General features: G+C 35.4%; 1 protein-coding gene across 10 annotated transcripts; it reads left to right on the forward strand.

Annotated features, from left to right (window-relative positions):
* The first annotated feature begins 1,008 nt into the window (after nt 1-1,008).
* LOC120083156 (poly(A) polymerase I) lies at nt 1,009-10,689 on the forward strand. Of its 10 annotated transcripts, none has more exons than XM_039038784.1 (14): nt 1,009-1,154; nt 1,522-1,624; nt 1,750-1,875; nt 2,291-2,388; nt 4,548-4,631; nt 4,757-4,884; nt 5,601-5,673; nt 5,767-5,812; nt 5,956-6,065; nt 6,141-6,248; nt 6,383-6,442; nt 8,277-8,338; nt 8,871-9,183; nt 9,875-10,689. In XM_039038784.1, exons 1-14 carry the CDS (start codon nt 1,074-1,076, stop codon nt 10,100-10,102), a joined length of 1,620 nt encoding a protein of 539 aa, XP_038894712.1. In that variant the 5' UTR covers nt 1,009-1,073; the 3' UTR covers nt 10,103-10,689. The 10 variants fall into 10 exon arrangements, with proteins under 10 accessions (XP_038894712.1, XP_038894742.1, XP_038894721.1 ...); XM_039038814.1 differs by having other exon boundaries at nt 5,956-5,972; XM_039038793.1 differs by having other exon boundaries at nt 1,753-1,875.
* The last annotated feature ends 8,865 nt before the right edge of the window (nt 10,690-19,554 follow it).

Genomic DNA, 19,554 nt, shown 5'->3' on the forward strand with positions numbered 1-19,554 from the left:
GACCTTTGAAGATACAAATACTCTTCCAAGACTTCTACTTCAAGCTTCCAAGACTCCTGAAGCTGCACTCCTATAAGGCAGAAGACCTTTGAAGACACAAATACTCTTCCAAGACTTCTACTTCAAGCTTCCAAGACTCCTGAAGCTGCACTCCTATAAGGCAGAAGACCTTTGAAGACACAAATACTTTTCCAAGACTTCTACTCCAAGCTTCCAAGACTTCTACTTCAAGAACGTTCGGTGCTTTCCTTCTCTAAGTCAACCATATTCACCCAACTGAGAGAGAATCAGAAGATCAAATATTAGAGATCGAACCACACACATCAAATCAACTCCAACATCAACACCAACTCAAGTTTAACTCCACGAAATACGTTTATCCGGAAACCTCGTGTGAACAATATCCAAACCAAAAAATACCTGAGATGGAAGATGAAACTTGGAAGTTGGAGAAAATGAAAATGGAACTTGGCGGTTGATGTGGAAGGATGTGATGGACGGTTGAGTGAAGTTGTGGAGGTAAATGAAGAGATGTGATGGCATGACCGGTTGATGACTGAAAAACGACTGTGGCGACCAGCATGGGAAGGAGAGCGAACTGCGACTGGTGGCAACGGTGTGGAGAGGATAAGTGAAGAAGAAAGAAGAAGAGTGGTTGAGTAGGAATGGTGGTTGTGGGTGTGGCTGACAACTTGGACCTAGGGTTTTTTTTTTAAAAAAAAATTGGGCATCCCATGGAGAATAATAAAGATCGAGATGAGCTGATAAAAATAAGATTGGATATAACTATTAGACCGCTGGATTGAGATAAATAATACTATGAATATATATTTATTCATATAAAAAATAATATATCTATTAATATAATGGGATCGGTTTGGTTTGGTTTTTCAAATCGAACCCCTCGATTCCATTCTACAGTGAACCGGTGATTCTATTTGCTTTAAAAAATGGTTCGGTCCGATTTGGTCTGGTTAGTCGGTTTTTTTGGGTTTCTGCACGCTTCTACCTAAAACTTACTCCCCCACTCAACGTTCTTCCTTACCTTAATCTAAGGCTTTGCTTGGTCATCCATGGCTATGGCATTTTCAGCTCCAGGGCTTGCTCGGAGGATTCCTTACACTCGCTCTCCGCTGCTCTTTTGTATTCGCAAGGTCTCTTGGCGCTTTCCCTCCTTTCTACGAATGATTATCCGCTTCTATGTTAGCTATGGTTGTTACTGTCATATCATGTGAATGTGTAATTAATTGTTGTGTGCGTGAGGAGAGGTCACTCATGGAGATTGAAATGAGGGTTTTCTTCTGCGTATTGGCTACTACTGCTGTAGGCGAATTTGAACGTCTTTCTCTGCCCATTCCCATGGAAGTAGAACTCCTTAGTAGATTCACTAACCTGTGTGCTCACTTCTCTATTCTTTTCCTTTTCTTGATTTTTATTGCTGTTGCTGTGTTGTTCTTGTGTCTTTCTTGGGTATCTTAAATCAGGAAAATTTCAGTAAACTACTAACTCTTTACTCTGTAGGCGCGACTTCAAAGCTCCGTAGCCATTAGGTTTGCTGCTGAATCGGGAATCCTCTGCAAGGAGGAAGATAAAGATTGTATTTCGTTTGCTTTGCGTAGAAAAGGTAAATGAAATTGTTCCATCTCTTCTGTATGTGTCTTTTTTGAATTTCCAATAATTGAAGACATCAGCTGGGAGCCTTGAAGCTCTAAAATTATACTAACCCGACATATTTGATTCTGAATGGAGAAGAAATAGAGCGGACTGATAGCTCAATACCTCAATGGAAGACATTGAGTTCTGAGGATGTTGGGATTGATACATCAATGATTTCAAAGCCTACGCGACTGGTTTTAAATGGACTGAGGAAACAAGGTATTCTTTGTCTTTCTGAAACGATGGTTTGGTGTTGGTGATGCATTAATTTGGTGGCTAATGTTTGAACACTAGAATAATCTAGAGTGCTGCCTCCATCATTCTGATTCAATCTCCTTATTCCAATATCTGATTTTACTATTGTCCAACCTTTCGTGAAACTTGTTCTTCCCTGTTTAAAAATCAATATTTTCACATGCCAGGTTAATAGAAGTATAACCTTGAGAATTTTATTTCGGAATTTTGAAACTTGATCAAAAGATGTAGTTGTAGGAAGAAGACTTTTGAGCTTGATCTTCATCATTGAATACACCTGAATGCTCTTGGTGTTCACTGTTCAGCTAGTGACTGCTGTAAACACATTTAAATGATTTTCTAACTTTTTTGGTTTATTTTTGATACTTCTAACGTGTAGGGTATGAAGTTTATCTTGTTGGTGGGTGTGTTCGGGATCTTGTCCTAAGGAGAATTCCTAAAGACTTTGATATCATCACTTCAGCTCAGCTCAAAGAGGTTCTATCTATATGTTTATGATTGTTTTTACTTGGAATTTTGTTATACTTGGCATGATGATATAGCTATTTTTGCATTCGGACAGATTCTTGCAAAACTTAGTTTCCTTTGAAAAAGTACTTCTCGTAATTGACAGAAAGAAGATTTTGGCCTTATAACCTTCTAATATTCTTCTATTTAAATTATATAATGAATGAAACTTGGCTGGTAGCAAAGCCTGTAACTTTATGAGATGAGAACTGGGGAAAAGAAAGATTGAATTATATAAGATCTGCCCCCATGTGGCCAAATTTAATGGGCAAGAGTTCTGTCAATAGCAAGCAACTTGGGATTCTCATAAAGATGCACTTAAGGTGGCGTTTGGCGCGCAGAGTTGAGTGGGTAATTATTATAGGAGGAGAGTAATTGGGAGAGTTGATGCGAATAACGAGGTGAGAAATGTGAGTTAACATGAATAACGAGGTAATAGACCTCTTTAATAATTGGTGAACCAAACGGTGGGTGGGTTTTTTTTACCCACCCAACCCAACTCAACTTGGGGGCCAAACACCCCCTAAAAGTTATNAAAAAAAAAAAAAAAAAAAAAGGAGAGAGAAAAGAAAAGAAAAGAAAAGAAAAGAACTATACTTTTACCACCATGGATTGGTTTACTAGTACTTTGGGCTTGTAAAAAGTTAAAAGAACTTGGAGGAAATGAGTTCAAATGGTGATGGCTAACTACTTTGGATTAAAATGTTATGAGTTCCTCTAAAAACCAAATTTGGTAAGAACTAGCTTGGATGCTGAAAAATGTGAAGAGTGTATATATGAATGGAATTCATGGTTTGCAGAATGATTTCTGATAATCATTTTATAGGGTAAAGCAAAGTTTGAAATAGAAGCAATATGTAGCTCTTTCTATGTTTCTTTCTTGACTCTGTGCTGTGACTTTCCAATACAATCGTTAACTAGTATTTAAGCACAACCTAATATTTAGTTTTGAAAAGTAATCTGAAAATTGTAAATGAGTTTGAAACAATACACCTAAAATATTGCCTAGGCCTTTAAAGTTTTGATTATCGTTTTGATTTATTTTGATAATTATACAATATAGATGGTAATTGTTTTGGAAGTGTGTAGTGGACACTGATTTTTTTTAATGGAAAAAAACGACGTTCATTGAGGAAAAATGGGAGAATACACGGGCATACAAAAAAACTAAGCCCACTAAAAAAGGGGAGACTCCCATTAGAAGAAGGGACTCCAATTTTGTAAAGTCTCACACTAAGAGAATAGTTACAAAAGATCTTCAAAATCAAAGTCCAAAGGGAAATATGAAAACAAACAAGGAACCAAAGCTCCCTATGATCCTTCTTAACTCTGCTAAATACCCTACTGTTCCGCTCGCCCTACAAGATCCATAAGACTGCACACACCCCAACAAGTCAAAGAAAATGGCATTTTATCAAAATGCATTGTAAAATCACAATGTATCAGTGTCCACCACAATGATGAAGGACTTGCTACATAAAGGACACTCGCAATGCATTTGAACACTTATCAAAAGCCAACTATGAACTGTTTAAAGAACTTCATAAGAAAATTCGAGATGCTATAAGTACACTAATATTTAAGATCTCACAGGCATGCATTAGCATTGTAGGCACATGAAAACTCTAAATGCATGAACACGTACTTAAACTAAATTTATGCATACTTCATCTAGTTAAAAACAAAAAAAGCTTAATTGTGAACATCCCCGTAAACCATTTCTTTTTTCCAAGTCTCTAAGTTATTCATTCAAAATATGAATTTGTGAGTCTTCGTGAAGATATCCATAAATTGATCTCTTGGAAGTTGTTTTTAAAAACTATTTCCTAAATTTTAGAACAAAAGATCAGTAGGGGAAAAAAAAAAAAGAAAAAAAAAATACTGGTTTTCAACAATTATTTTAACCATATTTTCTCTTAGTTTGTTCTCGTGGGTAAACTAACTATTGTTTCCTTTGTGAATTAGGGGTGTGTAAGCAGTTGCTCTAGAATAAAATAACCTTCATATTGCAAGTCACCTATACATAGTTCCCTCAATAGTTTTTAAAAATATTCTACTTTCTTTCTGGTTATCTTTTACATCATTTTTCCACAAACTGTTATTCGGCTGAAGTTCATTAACATATGTAGGTACGGAAAATTTTTACCCGATCTCTAATCGTTGGAAAGCGGTTTCCAATTTGTCATGTATATGTGCTTAACACTATTATAGAGGTTAGTTGATTAATTAGTGCTATCTGTTGCTCTAAAAAGGCTCCATTATGTAGTTCTTGTTAATGGTTATCTTCAAGACAAATAATGCCTACACTCGTTTTTCATTTTTGGTGCATGATGGAAAGGTTTCGAGCTTTAGCACCTCTGGAAGTAGGAATGGTTTTAATAATTACATTACCAAACCTTCCAACTTAAATGAGCCTGATTATATTCGCTGGAAGAATTGCTCTCAGCGGGACTTTACAATTAACAGGTTACGCAGCCAGATTCCTTAATCTATTTCTGTTGTCTTCATTTTCTTTTATAGATGAAAAAAAATAGATCTATGATACTGATATAATACTTTTAACTATTTAAATTTGGAAAATATTAATTTATATGGTTGTCTCAATTAAAGCCTTGAACTAATAATTGTATCATTTTAAGCTTCAAACTTTTGTAAGTGTATCAATTTATACCCTCCATTATGTTCCATTCGAACAAACATCTTGTGAGATTCATAATTTTATCTATTAAACCCTTAAACTTTCATAAGCACATCAGTTTGACTCTTAGTTAGGATTTCCTTTGAGAATTGTTCATACATCAATTCTAATGTCTATTTTGTTAATCCAACAATTGAAGTAGTCTACACACGTGTAAGAATTGAAGCATTGACAATTTTCAAAGGTAACTTTAATAAATGGTCTAAATTGATTCACTTACGACAATTTTGGAGTTTAACTGAAATAATTTTATGCCTCACATGATATTTTTTGAACGAAATCTGAAGGAGGGCTTAAATTGATACACTTATGAAAGTTTAGGGTTTAAATCAATACAATAGTTCATGGTTTTAATTGATACAATCCCCAAAATTTATGGGTATAAATTGATGTTTTCCCTTTTCTTGACTTTGTTGTAACGTTGCCTCTCAGGTGTAAATGTTGGTTGTAACCCTTTACTTCATTTTTCTTCTAATCCTTGCAGTTTGATGTATGATCCTTACAAAAAGATTGTATATGACTATTTGGGGGCAATGGAGGACATAAGAAAATCCAAGGTGTGCCTTTATTGGACCAGGTTCATTTCTAGAGTTTTTCCAATGAGTTGTTGAGGAGGTGTAATTTTTGTTTCCTCTTGTTTCTGGATGAAGGTGCGAACTATAAAACCTGCAAATCTTTCCTTTACTGAGGACTGTGGTGAGCAAATGTTTTATACACAAGTGTTTAAATTTTGGTGTTTCTAAGCATCAGGAAATAGTAACATGAGAATCATTTTTTTTTCCTTCTTATTTACCCATAGGTTGCATGCAAACTTAATGTATTGTAATCTAATGCCTCAGCTCGAATTTTACGTGCGGTAAGAATCGCAGCTCGATTAGGATTTTGTTTTACCAGAGACATAGCACTTTCCATAAAAGAGTTATCTTGCTCTGTGTTAAAACTTGACAAGGTATCTGCCATTCCGGCTAATTATGGTTTTGATATCTCCTTAGGCCAATTTTCAATTTATCTTTTAATATTACAGGGGCGAATACTTATGGAAATGAATTATATGTTAGCATTTGGATCTGCAGAGGCTTCTTTGAGATTATTGTGGAGATTCGGACTTCTCGAGATACTTCTTCCAATCCAAGTATAGTTCTTGTTCTACGATTTCTTTATTTATGTTAAACAAAAGCTTAGTGCTGCAATTTTCTGTGTCTCTCTCTCTCTCTCTCTCTCTCTCTTCCTTCCTTGTCCTAATTAGTTATTTATTGTATCTTCTAGGCATCATATTTTGTTTCCCAAGGATTCAGGAGGCGTGATGCAAGTTCAAATATGCTGCTGGTTAGGGCTGCTTATTGTTCACTATTACAAGTTATAATGCCATGTTCTATCTATGAGAATGACCCGATCTTTTCCTACTTTTAGAAAAATTTCCCTTTTCTTGCTCGTTTTTTCCTACTACCTTTAATCATGGTAGCTATTGAGGTGGACTTCCGACTTCCCATGTGGATTGTGATGAGGCGTTCTTCCTTCATCATATTTGGGGCTTCTCTTAGATATAACCCTAGGAGTGGAGTTTTGGAACCCTATCTTCAAAATAGTTCTCTAAAAAACAATCCTTTTGTCTAAAGGAGGAAAATTGACCTTTATCCAGTCAGTCTTGAGCGGGATTCTGATCTATTTCCCGTGTTTACCTTGGTCTTAATCAATAAGAAGTTGGAGAGGTTTATGAGAGACTTCCTTTTGTGAAGGAGTTGATGAGGGGAGGAGAGGTTTATGAGAGACTTCCTTTGTGAGGAGTTGATGAGGGGAAAAGGTCTCACCTGGTGATTTAGGACATGGTTTCTAGACCATTGAATCTCAAGGGTCCAAGATTGGGTAACTTGAGGCATTGGAAGAAGCCTTTTTGACTTAGTTGTTGTGGCGCTTCTTCTTGGAGCCCAACTTCTTTTTCTAAAAGTTTGAATCCTATTGTGTGCATTATTCCTCTCTTGCGTTCTTCCTACCCTTCTTTGGAATTCAACCAATATTTGTCTAACAGGAAAACTACGGATGTTGTGAAACTTCTTTCTTTATTTGAGGGGTTTGTGTTTGCCCTTGGATGGGAAGGGATTGTCAATTTTGGACTCTTGATTCTTCTAGGAAGTTCTCCTTAAATTCTTCTCCTAGTTGAGGAACTCTTTTACCTCAGTGAGGCCCACTTTTTCCTCGTCTTGGAAAGTTAAAATTTCCTAGAAGGTGAAATTCTTTAGTTCGCTGGTGCTGCTCTTGCTTGGCTTGAGGCATTGGTTCATTCCTTGCAAGTGTGTGTCTAAAGACATGGATTATTTTCTTTGATATTATTGGTTCGTTCACTCTGTCTAGGATATCTATTTTCAACTGTTGGCCTTGTGAGGAGCAGGGAGTGTAGATCTATGATGGAGGAAACCCTCTTGCATTCACCCTTTTGTGACAAGGGTTGAGTTTTGTAGCAGGCTGGCTTCTTTGCTATCCTATCGGGTCTTTGGCTTGAAAGGAATAGTGGAGTGTTTAGGGAGTGGAGAGCCCTTGGGAAAAAGTTTGGTCTCTTGCGATGTGAGGTTTAATGCCTCTGTTTGGGCATCTGTTTTCAAGGATTTTTGTAATCATCTGTTAGGTTTTATTACGATGGATTGGAGCCCCTTTTTGTGTAGTTAGTTGCTACCCTCATCTGCGTGGGTTGCTTTCTTGTATGCTTGTGGTGCTTTTGTTTTGTATTATTTCATTAATCCTCAATGAATGCTTGGTTTCTCAGAAGAAAAGAAAAAGCAATAGATCACACATCAAAAGATATCTACTTGATGCCCACATCTCTCTCCCATAAACTATCCTCTCCCCATACCATGTTTCTCACTTGCGACTTACCTTCTTATATTTCCATCCTTCTCCTTCTAGAACATGTAAAGTGCATAGTTTGTTTTTCTTGGTTTCTCCTTCCTATCAGAATCCTTAAATTTAAATACATTTTTCTTGCTCTTGTTTCCCTACTACCCAAGATTGTTAACATGGTGGCACAATGTGCTTAGCTTAGTGACTGACCTGGTTATGAAAGATACTGCTGTATCGGCCATGAGTATAAACACAGGGATTTTTATTTTCTGGCAAAACAATTTACATATATACATGAGACCAATTCCCTTTATTTGCAATCATGCAGATTTTGCTTTCCAACCTTGATAAATTTGTGGCACCCAATCGACCATGCCATAGCAGCTTATGGTACAATAAATCTTTTGAATACTATCATTACTTTTCGATTATTGGAAATTTATTTAATTTGCATGTCATCGAAGCAATGTTGTTGAAATGTACAGTTATTTTCATTATTCTATAAATCTAGTTAACAAGTTAATTTGGCATTTTAAAATTTTGTGGAAGCTGTAGTTGCAACATGCAATAAATGGTTTTGAGGATGGGTTTTCTGGAGAAACCAAAATAGCAAGCTAATGCTTCAAATTTTGGCTAATACGGCTCCTCTTGGAACCCAATAACATTGTCTAAAGAGTGGATCTCGAGTTCTAAATCACTGTTTAACGGAAATGAATTTCGCATTTGTTAAATTTTTCATAGTTCACATAAGCTAGATCTGATTCGATGCATAAAAGATCCCTTAAAATCTATTGCATGATGAGCCAAGATTAGTTAAATCAACAATACAAAATTTTGAAGGTCTTATGTTAGATTGTTATTTGTCTGTACTTGTTAGATGAGATTTTCTAGATCATCTCCAAGATTTTGTGCTTTATTTCAGGATTGCTCTCTTAGCATTTCATAAAGCTTTGGTTGACCAGCCTCAAGATCCAGTGGTTGTTGCAGCATTTAGCCTTGCTGTCCATAGTGGTGGATCCTTGTATGAAGCAATTGAAATAGCCCAAAATATATCGCAGCCACATGCATCATTTCATGAAATAGTAGAAAGTAACCACAAAGAATCAGATTATTCACTGCTGGAGCAGGTCGTTGATCTTGCAGTTTCAGTGGATGCCGTGATATGCAAGATGACCAATAAGCAATATGTTTCACAAGCTATGATCAAATATCCTCAAGCACCTTGGTCAGATCTGGTGAGGGTCAGAATTTTTTATTAATATTTTGATTTTGGTTTCTGGTGATCTCAAGTAATTAAGATATGTTAAATTTTTAGGGCTATGGTTGGAGTGCTTTTACGTTCAGGAGGAACATGGAAAGCACTTTTAAGAGTCTAAAACCAAACACCAAAGTAATCTAGTGTTAGGCGCGTTTAAGGTGCCCATAATTGAATTACTTTGGCTAAACGCGTTTAAGGTGCCCATAATTGAATTACTTTGGCTAAACGCAATTATTTTTGCCACAGGAGCATTCTCAAACCTTAATTGAAGTTTCTGCTTGTGTTAATGCATGAGTGAAACTCCATAGTCCATACTTCTGGGTAGTGATTAGATGATATGGAATATTGTGGGTGCTTGGATATTGAGCTAGAAATGCGGATGTTGCGATTTCTTTTACCTATTGACCGATATCAGTTCTGTCGTAAGCTTTTGTGTTTGTTCTCCTTAAAGATATTTATCTTTAGCTGCTATATGCAGATCCCTTTTATTTGATTGGCACAGAATTTATGAAGCCATTTCTATTTATATTAATGTTTTTGTTAAATATGGTCAAGGAAGTAGGATAGAAGCTCTTTCTAAATGCCGTGCCTTCCATTATTGCTAAACTTCCCATGCTAGCATATAACATCTTTAGTCTTCTAATGCTCTTTGTTACTTCCATCTGCAGGTTTTCATCCCACAGGCTTTGTCAATGAGGGTACGTGCAATTTTTGGATGTGTTAGGAGCAATGAAAGGGGACCGATTCCGAAAAGAAGTAGAACAATCAACCATGATTCCTTGGCTATGGGGATCTTACCGGAGGTTCGACATGTTTTTGCTAGGATTGTTTTCGACACAGTTTTCCCTCGAAAGCAAAATGGACAGTTCAATAATGTCGAACCAACCAAGAGATGAACAGATTAAATGTATTTCTTTTTGCAATATGGCAACAGGACGAGATGACTGATCTTAAGTTGATCGAGAAGCGCTTAGCTTGTCGATATGAAGGGCCAAATGATGTTGCATTTGGATCTTCCATTGGGTGAGTGGTGAAGGCCATATCAGGCTGAAAAATTCAACAGCAGAAGCAAAGGCTTCAGGTTGATATTAATATCTGGTCTCTGAAGAAATACCGTTGAAGTTTGGGAATGTGCACTGGGGGAAAGTGGATTGAATTGGGAGTTCATTTGATCTGAATCATCTTCCAACTTGAGTTTTTGGACATTCATTACAATAATACCAGAGACTTAAGTAATTGAAGCTTTAGTTTCACCTGAGTGTCAAAATTTCAAACCACTTTGTCGAGGCCTACATCCAAGGAGTTTTGAGAGGCTTGTCTTACTATTTTGATCACTAGACTTCGAAATTTAATAGATCTCCCAAAGATGTTTGGAGCACTAATTTGGAATGGGTAGCCCACTCAACATTTGAGGTGTATGTTAAAATAATAGGAAAAGGGCTTCTACATCTTTAGTCTAATTACAAAAATTTCTTAAATTCTCTCTCTCTTTTTAATGAGTAATCTAATGAGATGAAATATTACACAAAAAGTGGCCCACATATCACCCTCTATGAATTTCAATATTTTTGAAAAGAAATAATAATAATAAGATAAAAATACAAAGACGCATATGGAAGATAATATAACATATTCACGCTCCTTAAATAGTTCAGCACAAAAGGAAGTTTTCCCTCATTTGCAAAATCATTCACATTCAAACAAAATCAGCGATTGGTGAGAGTTTTGAAAGCAAAAAATTGTCGAGAAACTAGAACGTTGGCAAGGAGATGCTTCCTTCAATTGGTAAGGTTTCGAACATGTTAGATATATTTGGGAACAAAACTCTTATATCTCATATATTTAGGGTTGGCAAAATTCCCCGTGGAGAATTCCCGGTTTGATCGGGGATGGGGTCAAATCGGGAAATTTTTTCAGGGGTCCGTCTGGGGACGAGTGGGGACGGGGATGGTATCCTCCCCCGACCCTGACCCCGATTTTATTTAGTTATATTTTAAATATTTTATAAATATATATTTATAATATATAAAATAACTTATTTATATGCATGCTTATAATGTATACTATAGATTTATAGTGTTGTAAGCCCAATATTGAATATATAAATTCTAAATTTATGTCCAAAAGACAAATCCAAACTTAAAAAATTAAAAGAAAAAAATGGAAAATTCCCGCAAAGGCATGGGGGGAATTTCCCCCACGGGGCTAGGGACGGGGGACCCTCCCCCGCCCCACCCCGGCCCTGTTGCCAACCCTAAACATATTTAACAATCTTCTCTCTGCTACCCATTGGAGAATATCAATAGAAACACGTTGACATAAAAAATCGTCGTTAGAATTCCCTTAAACTTCTGCAGTATAGATGACATCCAACCCCATTTGTCCACCACATCTTGATTGTCGTTGTTAGGCTCCATTTTCTCCAACAAGCATCTGGCAACGACGTCGTCGTTCTTTATAACTCAAGGATCTTCGAGAAGGTCAGAATCACCTCCTCCGATAAAAAATTACTCACCACCATTGCTGTCAAAATCATCAAAACTACATTCATCTTAGTCACGACATTCCTACTCGACCGAATCAAACATGGCCCATTGATCCTCATTTATATCGTCGACCAAATGGTTTCACTTGCTATCCTAGGGTTCAATCTTACAATCATCAAACTTGCCCATGAAAGTCACGTGGGCTAAGTACATAACATATATGAGGTTTATTTATGCATTTGTTTTCAATTTCAAATATATGTGGGTTTATTTTAAATAATCTGAGGATGTCATCTATTTTACTTTATATACATGTGTATATATGACGAAGTATGTGGAATATATCTCAGTTTCAAATATATACATGCGTATATATGGCAAAGTATGTGTAATATATATCTCGATAGAAAGAGACTAAAACTAAAATATGAACTACATATTATATAACAACTTTAAATTTGTACTTGTTATAAATACTGCTCGTCTTATTTTCTCATCTTCTTTGAGAAGGAAGGGGCTTCTTAAATAAAATAATCCCTCACTACAAATAAGGGAAAATATATAAAAAATAAGCAAAGATAATTAAAATAAATACAAAGATTATATTTAATATAAATGGAAATGATCAACACTCCCCCTCAAGTTGGTGTGAAGATATCATTCATTGCTAACTTGTCAATTAAATTGTTGAATTGCCACTCTAGGAGACCTTTAGTTAACAATCAATAATTCGTTTTGTTGTGGGAAGGTAAGGAATGCAAATTACTCCAGGATCAATCTTCTCTTTTATGAAGTATCAATCAACTTCAATATATTTTATCCTATTATGAAGGACTAGATTGTGGATAATGAAGATTGCTGTCTTATTGTCACAATAAGTACGCATGAGCATTTTCTAAGAGAATTTTAGTTCTTCCAATAATCTTCTTATCCATATACATTCACAAATACTATAGGCTAATTCCCTAATTCTGGTTCTGCATCAACTTCTAGCCACCACACTTTATTTTTTTTCCTTTTTTTTTTTTTTTGCCTTTTCACGTAACTAGATTCTCTCCAATAAAAGAGCAATATCCAGAAGTAGATCTTTTATCAATGGTGTTGCTTGCTCAATCAGCATCAGTGTAAACTTTAACATATAGGTGGCCAGGCTTCTTAAACAATATGCCCTTTCCTGGGGTACCTTTCAAATATATGACGATCCTATAAACTGCTTCAAAGTGAATTGACCTATAAGCATGCATGAATCGACTTACCATACTAACTGCAAAAGTAATATTTGGGTGTGTGTGAGAAAGGTATATAAGTCCCCCTACAAGTCTTTACTATTTTCCTTTGTCTTTTACCTCATTTTCTGTTGCAACTTGCAATTGTAAATTCTGTTCAATGGGGGTTTCTGCTGTCCTATACCTAAGTAATTTTGTCTCTTCAAGTATATCAAGAATATACTTTGTTTGGATGACCGAGATGCAATTTTTGGACCTAGCAAATTTCATTCCTAAGAAATACTTCAAACTTCCTAGGTCCTTAATTTGGAAATCATTAGCTAGGTTATTTTTCACAATAGTCAGTCCTGTTTTTTCATTTCATATAAGAATAATATCATCAACATACACTATGATAACAAGCACCTTGTCATTTCTAATATGTTTATAAAACATAGTATGATCCTTGACTTTGAATGAATCCGTAACTTGTAACTGCTTTTCTAAATCGTTCAAATCAAGCTCTAGGTGACTGTTTAAGGCCATATAACAATTTCTTCAACTTGCAAACTTTATTAATTCTGAGATCTATCTCAAAACTAAGTGGCAAGTTCATAAATACCTCTTTTTCAAGATCTCCATTGAGAAAAAAACATTCTTAACATCGAGTTGATAGAGTGACCAATCAAAATTAACCACAATATATAAGAGGATTCTAATTGAGATAATGTTTACAACAGGGGCAAAAGTTTATTGATAATAAATTCTATAGGTCTGAGTGAACCCCTTAGTAACAAGTATGGCTTTATACTTTTCAATGCTACCATCGTTTTTACACTTTACAGTGAACACTTATTTTCATCCCACTATTTTCTTATCCTTTGGTATGTCAACTATGTCTCATGCACAATTTTGTTTCAGAGCATTAATCTCTTCCATCACTACTAATTTCCAATTCAAATCATTTAGTGCCTCTTGTATTTTTCTTGGAACAAATAGGTTGATTATCTTTGAGGTGAAGACTTTATAGCTATTAGATAACCTACGGTAGGAAAGATAGTTTGTAATAGGATATTTGGTGCACTTACGAGTACCTTTTCTATGGGCGATTGGGATATCAAGATCATTAGCAACAGGTAAATTAAGATTAAGAGATGCAGAAATAGGAGAAACAGGAATAGAGGATATGTTACCTAGATCTTCAGAATAATTCATGGGAATATTCATTGGAGCTGTGATGCGTCAACTGTCTTGTTTAGATTCTTTTGATTTAAGGCCCTTCTAGTTAAGGAACTCGAACTCGTCACTTCAGAACAAATGATGTTAGGAAGAGGAGAAGTGTCCCAAAAATTATCTTCCAAGTTGGATGTCTCCCCCTAAAGAAAATTTTGGTTAAAAAATTGTTGACTTTTTCGAGAAAGACACGTCCATACTTTTCAAATATTTGTTGATCATAGAGTCAAAAAATTTGTAAACCTTTTTATGAAGGATAAAACCAACAAAAATGCATTTAACAGCCCAAAGATCAAGTTTAGATCGACAAAGGTGAGGAGTGTGAACTGTTGGGGTTGATACCCTAAACTCTCGTAGGGTCCTGTAGTTTGTAAATACCTGTATGAACAAACGCTTGTGATGTAAAAATATGAGATATTTTCTTTATTGTTGTCTATGAAATATGAGATATTTTGTTTGCATTTACCACAAACCAATAAACTAAGATTTCTGGTTGTCATTGTAACTTAAGTATGTATGTGGAGACATACAAGTGGATTGTGCCTTAAGTGCTATCCTAAATGGTATGTAGTATATGGATATAGGAGGGAAACCTTATCCTGGTGACAATATGAATATGGCCCGCTTTGTAGATAGTTACAAGTATTGTGACGTGCTACAAATGGTATGATCCTAATCATTCAATGGAGACATGCGAGCGAGAGTGTCCTATACAAAGGAGTTTGTATAAGACCGGACCACGAAGTGTTTAGTCTCGTTATATAACGCCGTTCATAACAGAGACTTTCATTTCACTAGGATGACTATAGGTAACATGACCTTAATCCTGAGTGAGTTAGGAACTCCTACCCATGAGGGCGGTCCTTTGATTTGCATGAATATAAGTGACTAGATTTCTGACTCAAACCTAGCACTTTGGGGATTCATCTAATTGGGGAGCTGGGAACTTAGCTACACAAGATGGAATTCACTTCTTCTCCTAAGCAGGGGTAAGTAGATAGATTGCTCCCTCAAGGGCTGATTCTAGGGCTTGAACGATATGGTGCCACACACCTTCTCATGGCCCGAGAGGTGTCCACTCATAGTAGAACTATAATGTATTGTTCATTAGAGGGATCAATGGTACTTAAGGAGTTAGATGTAACCACAGGGGCAAAACGGTAAATTAATCCAGCTATACTTACGAGCGATCTGTGAAGGGTTATCGTACTGTTGACAGGTTATATCCGATAGACATAGAAATATATCTGTGGTGAGAATAGTGCAACTGTCGGTCTTTAGTGGAGTGTCCGACAGTTAACGAATGGTGGATCTCATGATTAAAGAGTTAAGTTAGCTATTCACGTACTGTTGGAGCTTCAAGCTACAGATCCATAAGATCTCCTTGGTAGCTCAATGGATTTAAGTTGAGAATCGATTTTTGGGTCAGTTTGAAGTGTTCAAATTGACAAGAGGAAGTTTGATTATATATGATATGATTAAACTGATTCAATTATATGTGATATAATTGATATGATTTATGAGATACATTAATTGGAGGATTTTGATATAAATATAATTTATATTAAGTAAAGGAGAAAAGAACTATGGTTTAAATGTTACATATGATGTGATATTAAAAATATAGGTTATAAATATAATATGATAAGTTAGTTATTATATTTTTTTATAATTAAAACAATTATATGATAATTGTTGGTAGTTTCTACTTTAACCGTGCGTGAAAGTGGAAGGTTATATTTAGTTTTCATAATTGAAGGATAAAATGAAAAATGTTTTCATTTTGAAAAGAATCGCTTCATTAAGTAGATAACTAATCGTTAATGTTTTCATTTTGAAAAGAATCGCTTCATTAAGTAGATAACTAATTGTTTAGCTCATGAGAGACTACACGATAGCCTTCAAGTGATTACCTAAACGATCGTGTACTAGTGCCTTTGACTAAACAATCGTGTACAGATTTACTAAATGATCGTATGGCAAGCGAGATTCACTAAACGATCGTGTAAACAATCAAGTCTAATTTTCAAACGATCGTTTACCTACTGAGTTTTACTAAACGATCATACATACAAAGTCTATGCAATAGATGGTTCCTTGTCCACTTACTTGGTCGTTTTGTTCAATCGTTGTTTCATCCATCCCTCTACCAAATCCAGTAGAGCCCCCACCTCCTGGATTCTCACTCCAAGAATACTGAGGTTACTGAGTGGTGGTGTTCGAGAGGTTGCCTATTCATAGAGAAGACTGTTCGTGATCGTAGCGACAACAAGAGGTTACTGGTCCAAGTCTTCACGAGAGCGAGAGGTCTTTAGAAGAAGAGTTCTTCAAAGGTATGTCTCTCGTTCCTTTTGTATTTATTTACTAAAGCATGTCGTAATTTTTTAGAAGATGCATAACTGGTTTGTATGTTTGTGAATTCTTGTAATTCTGTCACAATGAATTTGGATTGATTGTACATCTGCTCATGGATTCTCTTTGATAAGAGTTCCTTCATGAACATAAGCGGTACACCCAAATAATTTGATCAGTAGATAAAAAAAAAAAAAACAGGCGAGTAGTAGAGAAAAACTCTTTGAGGTGATTCAAAGAAGTTTTAAAGTTCAAAATTCAGTTGCCATTCAATTGATAAGATAAAGCAGTAGTGAGGGCTGCATCACCCCACAAATATTTTGGAACATGCATAGAAAATATAAGGGCACAAACAACTTCAAGTAAATGTCTATTTTTTGCGCTCAGCAATACCATTTTGTTGAAGGGTGTCCCGACACGTAGCTCGATGGAGAATTCCATTATCTTGTAGAAAATCAATGAGGTTTTCATTGAAATATTCAGTTCCATTATCATAATGTAAATTCTGGACTTAGTTTGAAATTGAGTTTCAATCATATTGTAAAAACGAACAAAAACCTCTTTTACTCTGATTTTTTTTGTTAACAGGTAGATCCAAGTTAAATGAGTGTGATCATCTATGAAGGTGGTGAATCAACGCTTACCATTATAAGTCAAAACTTTAGACAGTACCCTTACATCACTATGAATATAGTAAAATGACGAGGAAGCCTTGTAAGATGTAGGTAAATAAGTGGACCGATAATGTTTGGCAAAAACACAATTTTCACATTGAAATTCAGAACAATCAACTTCTTTAAATAAATTTGGAAACAAGCATTTTAAATAGAAGAAATTGAGATGCCATAATTTATGATGTCAAAGCACTATAGTTTCTTTAACAGAAGAAAAACTAACACTACTTAAGCCCTGAACTTTTTTGTGACTAGTTGAAACTTTCTCAAAATAATAGAGACCATTAAGTATCTTGTTGGGAATGATGTCCTAAATCTAGTGAATCTCGTGGTTTGTAGTTCTATTAACATAAATTATTTATCTAATAAAATCAAAGGTATTTTATTTGACATTTAGACTGCATTAATTCAATCCAATAAACTAAGATCCAAGGTTACTTTATGAAACTTAAACATGTATTTGGAGACATACAGGTGGATCATGTTTAAGAAATAACCTAAATGGTCTGTAGTAGATGGATAAGGCTGGATACCTTAACCTAGTGACACTACGAATACGACCCGCTTTGTAGATGTTACAATTGTTGTAAAGTGCTACAAATAATCTGATCCTGATCATTTATGTGGAGACATGCGAGTGGGGGTATTTTATACAAAGAGTTTGTATAAGACCGAACCACGAAATGAATAGACTCTCTATATAACACCGTTACTAGAAGAGACCTACATTTCACTAGGATGACCATAGGAGACTTGACCTTAATCCTGAGTGAGTTGTGAACTCCTGTTTATGATGGCAGTTCTTTGATTTGTATGGGTGAGAGTGGTTATGACAACCGACTCAAAAAGCCTATCATTTTGGAGATTTTTCTGATTAAGGAGTTGGGAACACAACTACACAAGATAGAATTCACTCATTCCCATTCCTTGAGAAAGTAGATAAATTTCTCTATTAATAGCTGATTTTGAGTCTTGAATAATAAGGCCTCAACCTCTCACTAACCCGAGAGGTTTTAGTTTATAGTTGGACTATAAACTTTATGTTCATTAGGGGAATCAGTGGTACTTAAGAAGTTAGATGTAACTAATGAGGTAAAATATTTTGACCAAGTTATGAGCATTTGTGAAGGGTCATCGCTCTGTTGATTGGTTATATCTGTGGACACGGAAATAAATCTCTATTGCGAAGAGTTCAGCTAGCGGTCTTTATTGGAGCGCCCGATAGTTAATGAATATTGATTAATTGGATTAAATGAGTTTAATCAATTAATCTCATATCATTAGAGCTTCTAATCTGTAGGTTCATAAGGTCCCCTCAGTAGCTCACTAAAGGAAATATAAGAGAAATGATTTAAATTGTTCAAATCAATCGATGGAATAGCATATTAATGGGATTAATATGATATGGTTAATTATAGATTTCATCTATAATTAAAAGAGAAATATTTAAATAGGATTAAAATAATGAATTTTTATGAATCAGATTCATAAAGAATTAGTTAATTTTGAGAGGTGGAGGCAAATAAACATATGTTGTTTATTTAATTAATTAACTATATACATTAAATTGGATTTAATATATATAGTTATTTATTAGGTTTTCCAATTGATCAAATAAATGTTATTTGATTTTGAGCCTTAAGGGCAAGTATGGAAATACTTGGAGAAGGGGTAAGCCCTTCTCCATATAAATTGTTTCTTTCGCCCAAATTGAAAATAAGGATTTTTTGTGAAAATCTAACCTCCAAATTCTCCCAAAATTCTCCGAATGCTTTCTCCTCTCCACCATTCCTCCTCAAGGGTTAGAGACCACTTTTTCTACCCTTAGATTTCAAGAGAATATCAAGGTCTCTCTTATGGTAGTGTTCATTGTTTGTTGTGAAGGAATCCTGTGGAGGGACCATTAAGCGGAAGCGAATCATCCCAATTCCCAAAATTTTATAGAACAAAAATTTTATAGCAAACAAAACAAAAAAGATCATGCATTTAATGAAAAATACAACATGCTATTAACGAAATACAGTGAAAAGAAATGAGCTTGAAACCCTTACCTTTGAAGAACGATTCTTCATTGGAAAAAAATCCCTCGAACAATTGGACAACACCACAATGACTTCCGCGGTATTAGAAAGTCGAATTACCAACTTTTACACGAATTTTCAAGTGGATGAGATCGGTCGAGTGGTCTTTTTAGTGGGGAGGAATAGTGCGGGAAGGGAGCGAGACCAAGCCGAGGAGGGTTCTAGGATGAGAACTCATGAGGAATGGGCTCTGTCTATTTTGAATTTTAAGAGGGAAGGATTGATTGAGAGAATTTAGAGGAAGAAGGAAGAAGATTATCATAGAACCTTTTTGTGTATCCCAAAAACCTCTGTATTCAGTTTTCCCAAAACTGTAG

Source organism: Benincasa hispida, chromosome 1, assembly GCF_009727055.1.
Source record: "Benincasa hispida cultivar B227 chromosome 1, ASM972705v1, whole genome shotgun sequence".
Lineage (NCBI taxonomy): Eukaryota > Viridiplantae > Streptophyta > Magnoliopsida > Cucurbitales > Cucurbitaceae > Benincasa > Benincasa hispida.

Bases quoted from the DNA above. Each gene is read 5' to 3' on its own strand.
- LOC120083156 (XM_039038761.1), top strand. From the start codon at position 1,074: ATGGCTATGGCATTTTCAGCTCCAGGGCTTGCTCGGAGGATTCCTTAC. The intron at 2,389-4,547 runs GTTCTATCTATA...TAACATATGTAG, and splicing joins CTTCAGCTCAGCTCAAAGAG to GTACGGAAAATTTTTACCCG. The intron at 5,813-5,955 runs GTGAGCAAATGT...CTAATGCCTCAG, and splicing joins TTCCTTTACTGAGGACTGTG to CTCGAATTTTACGTGCGGTA.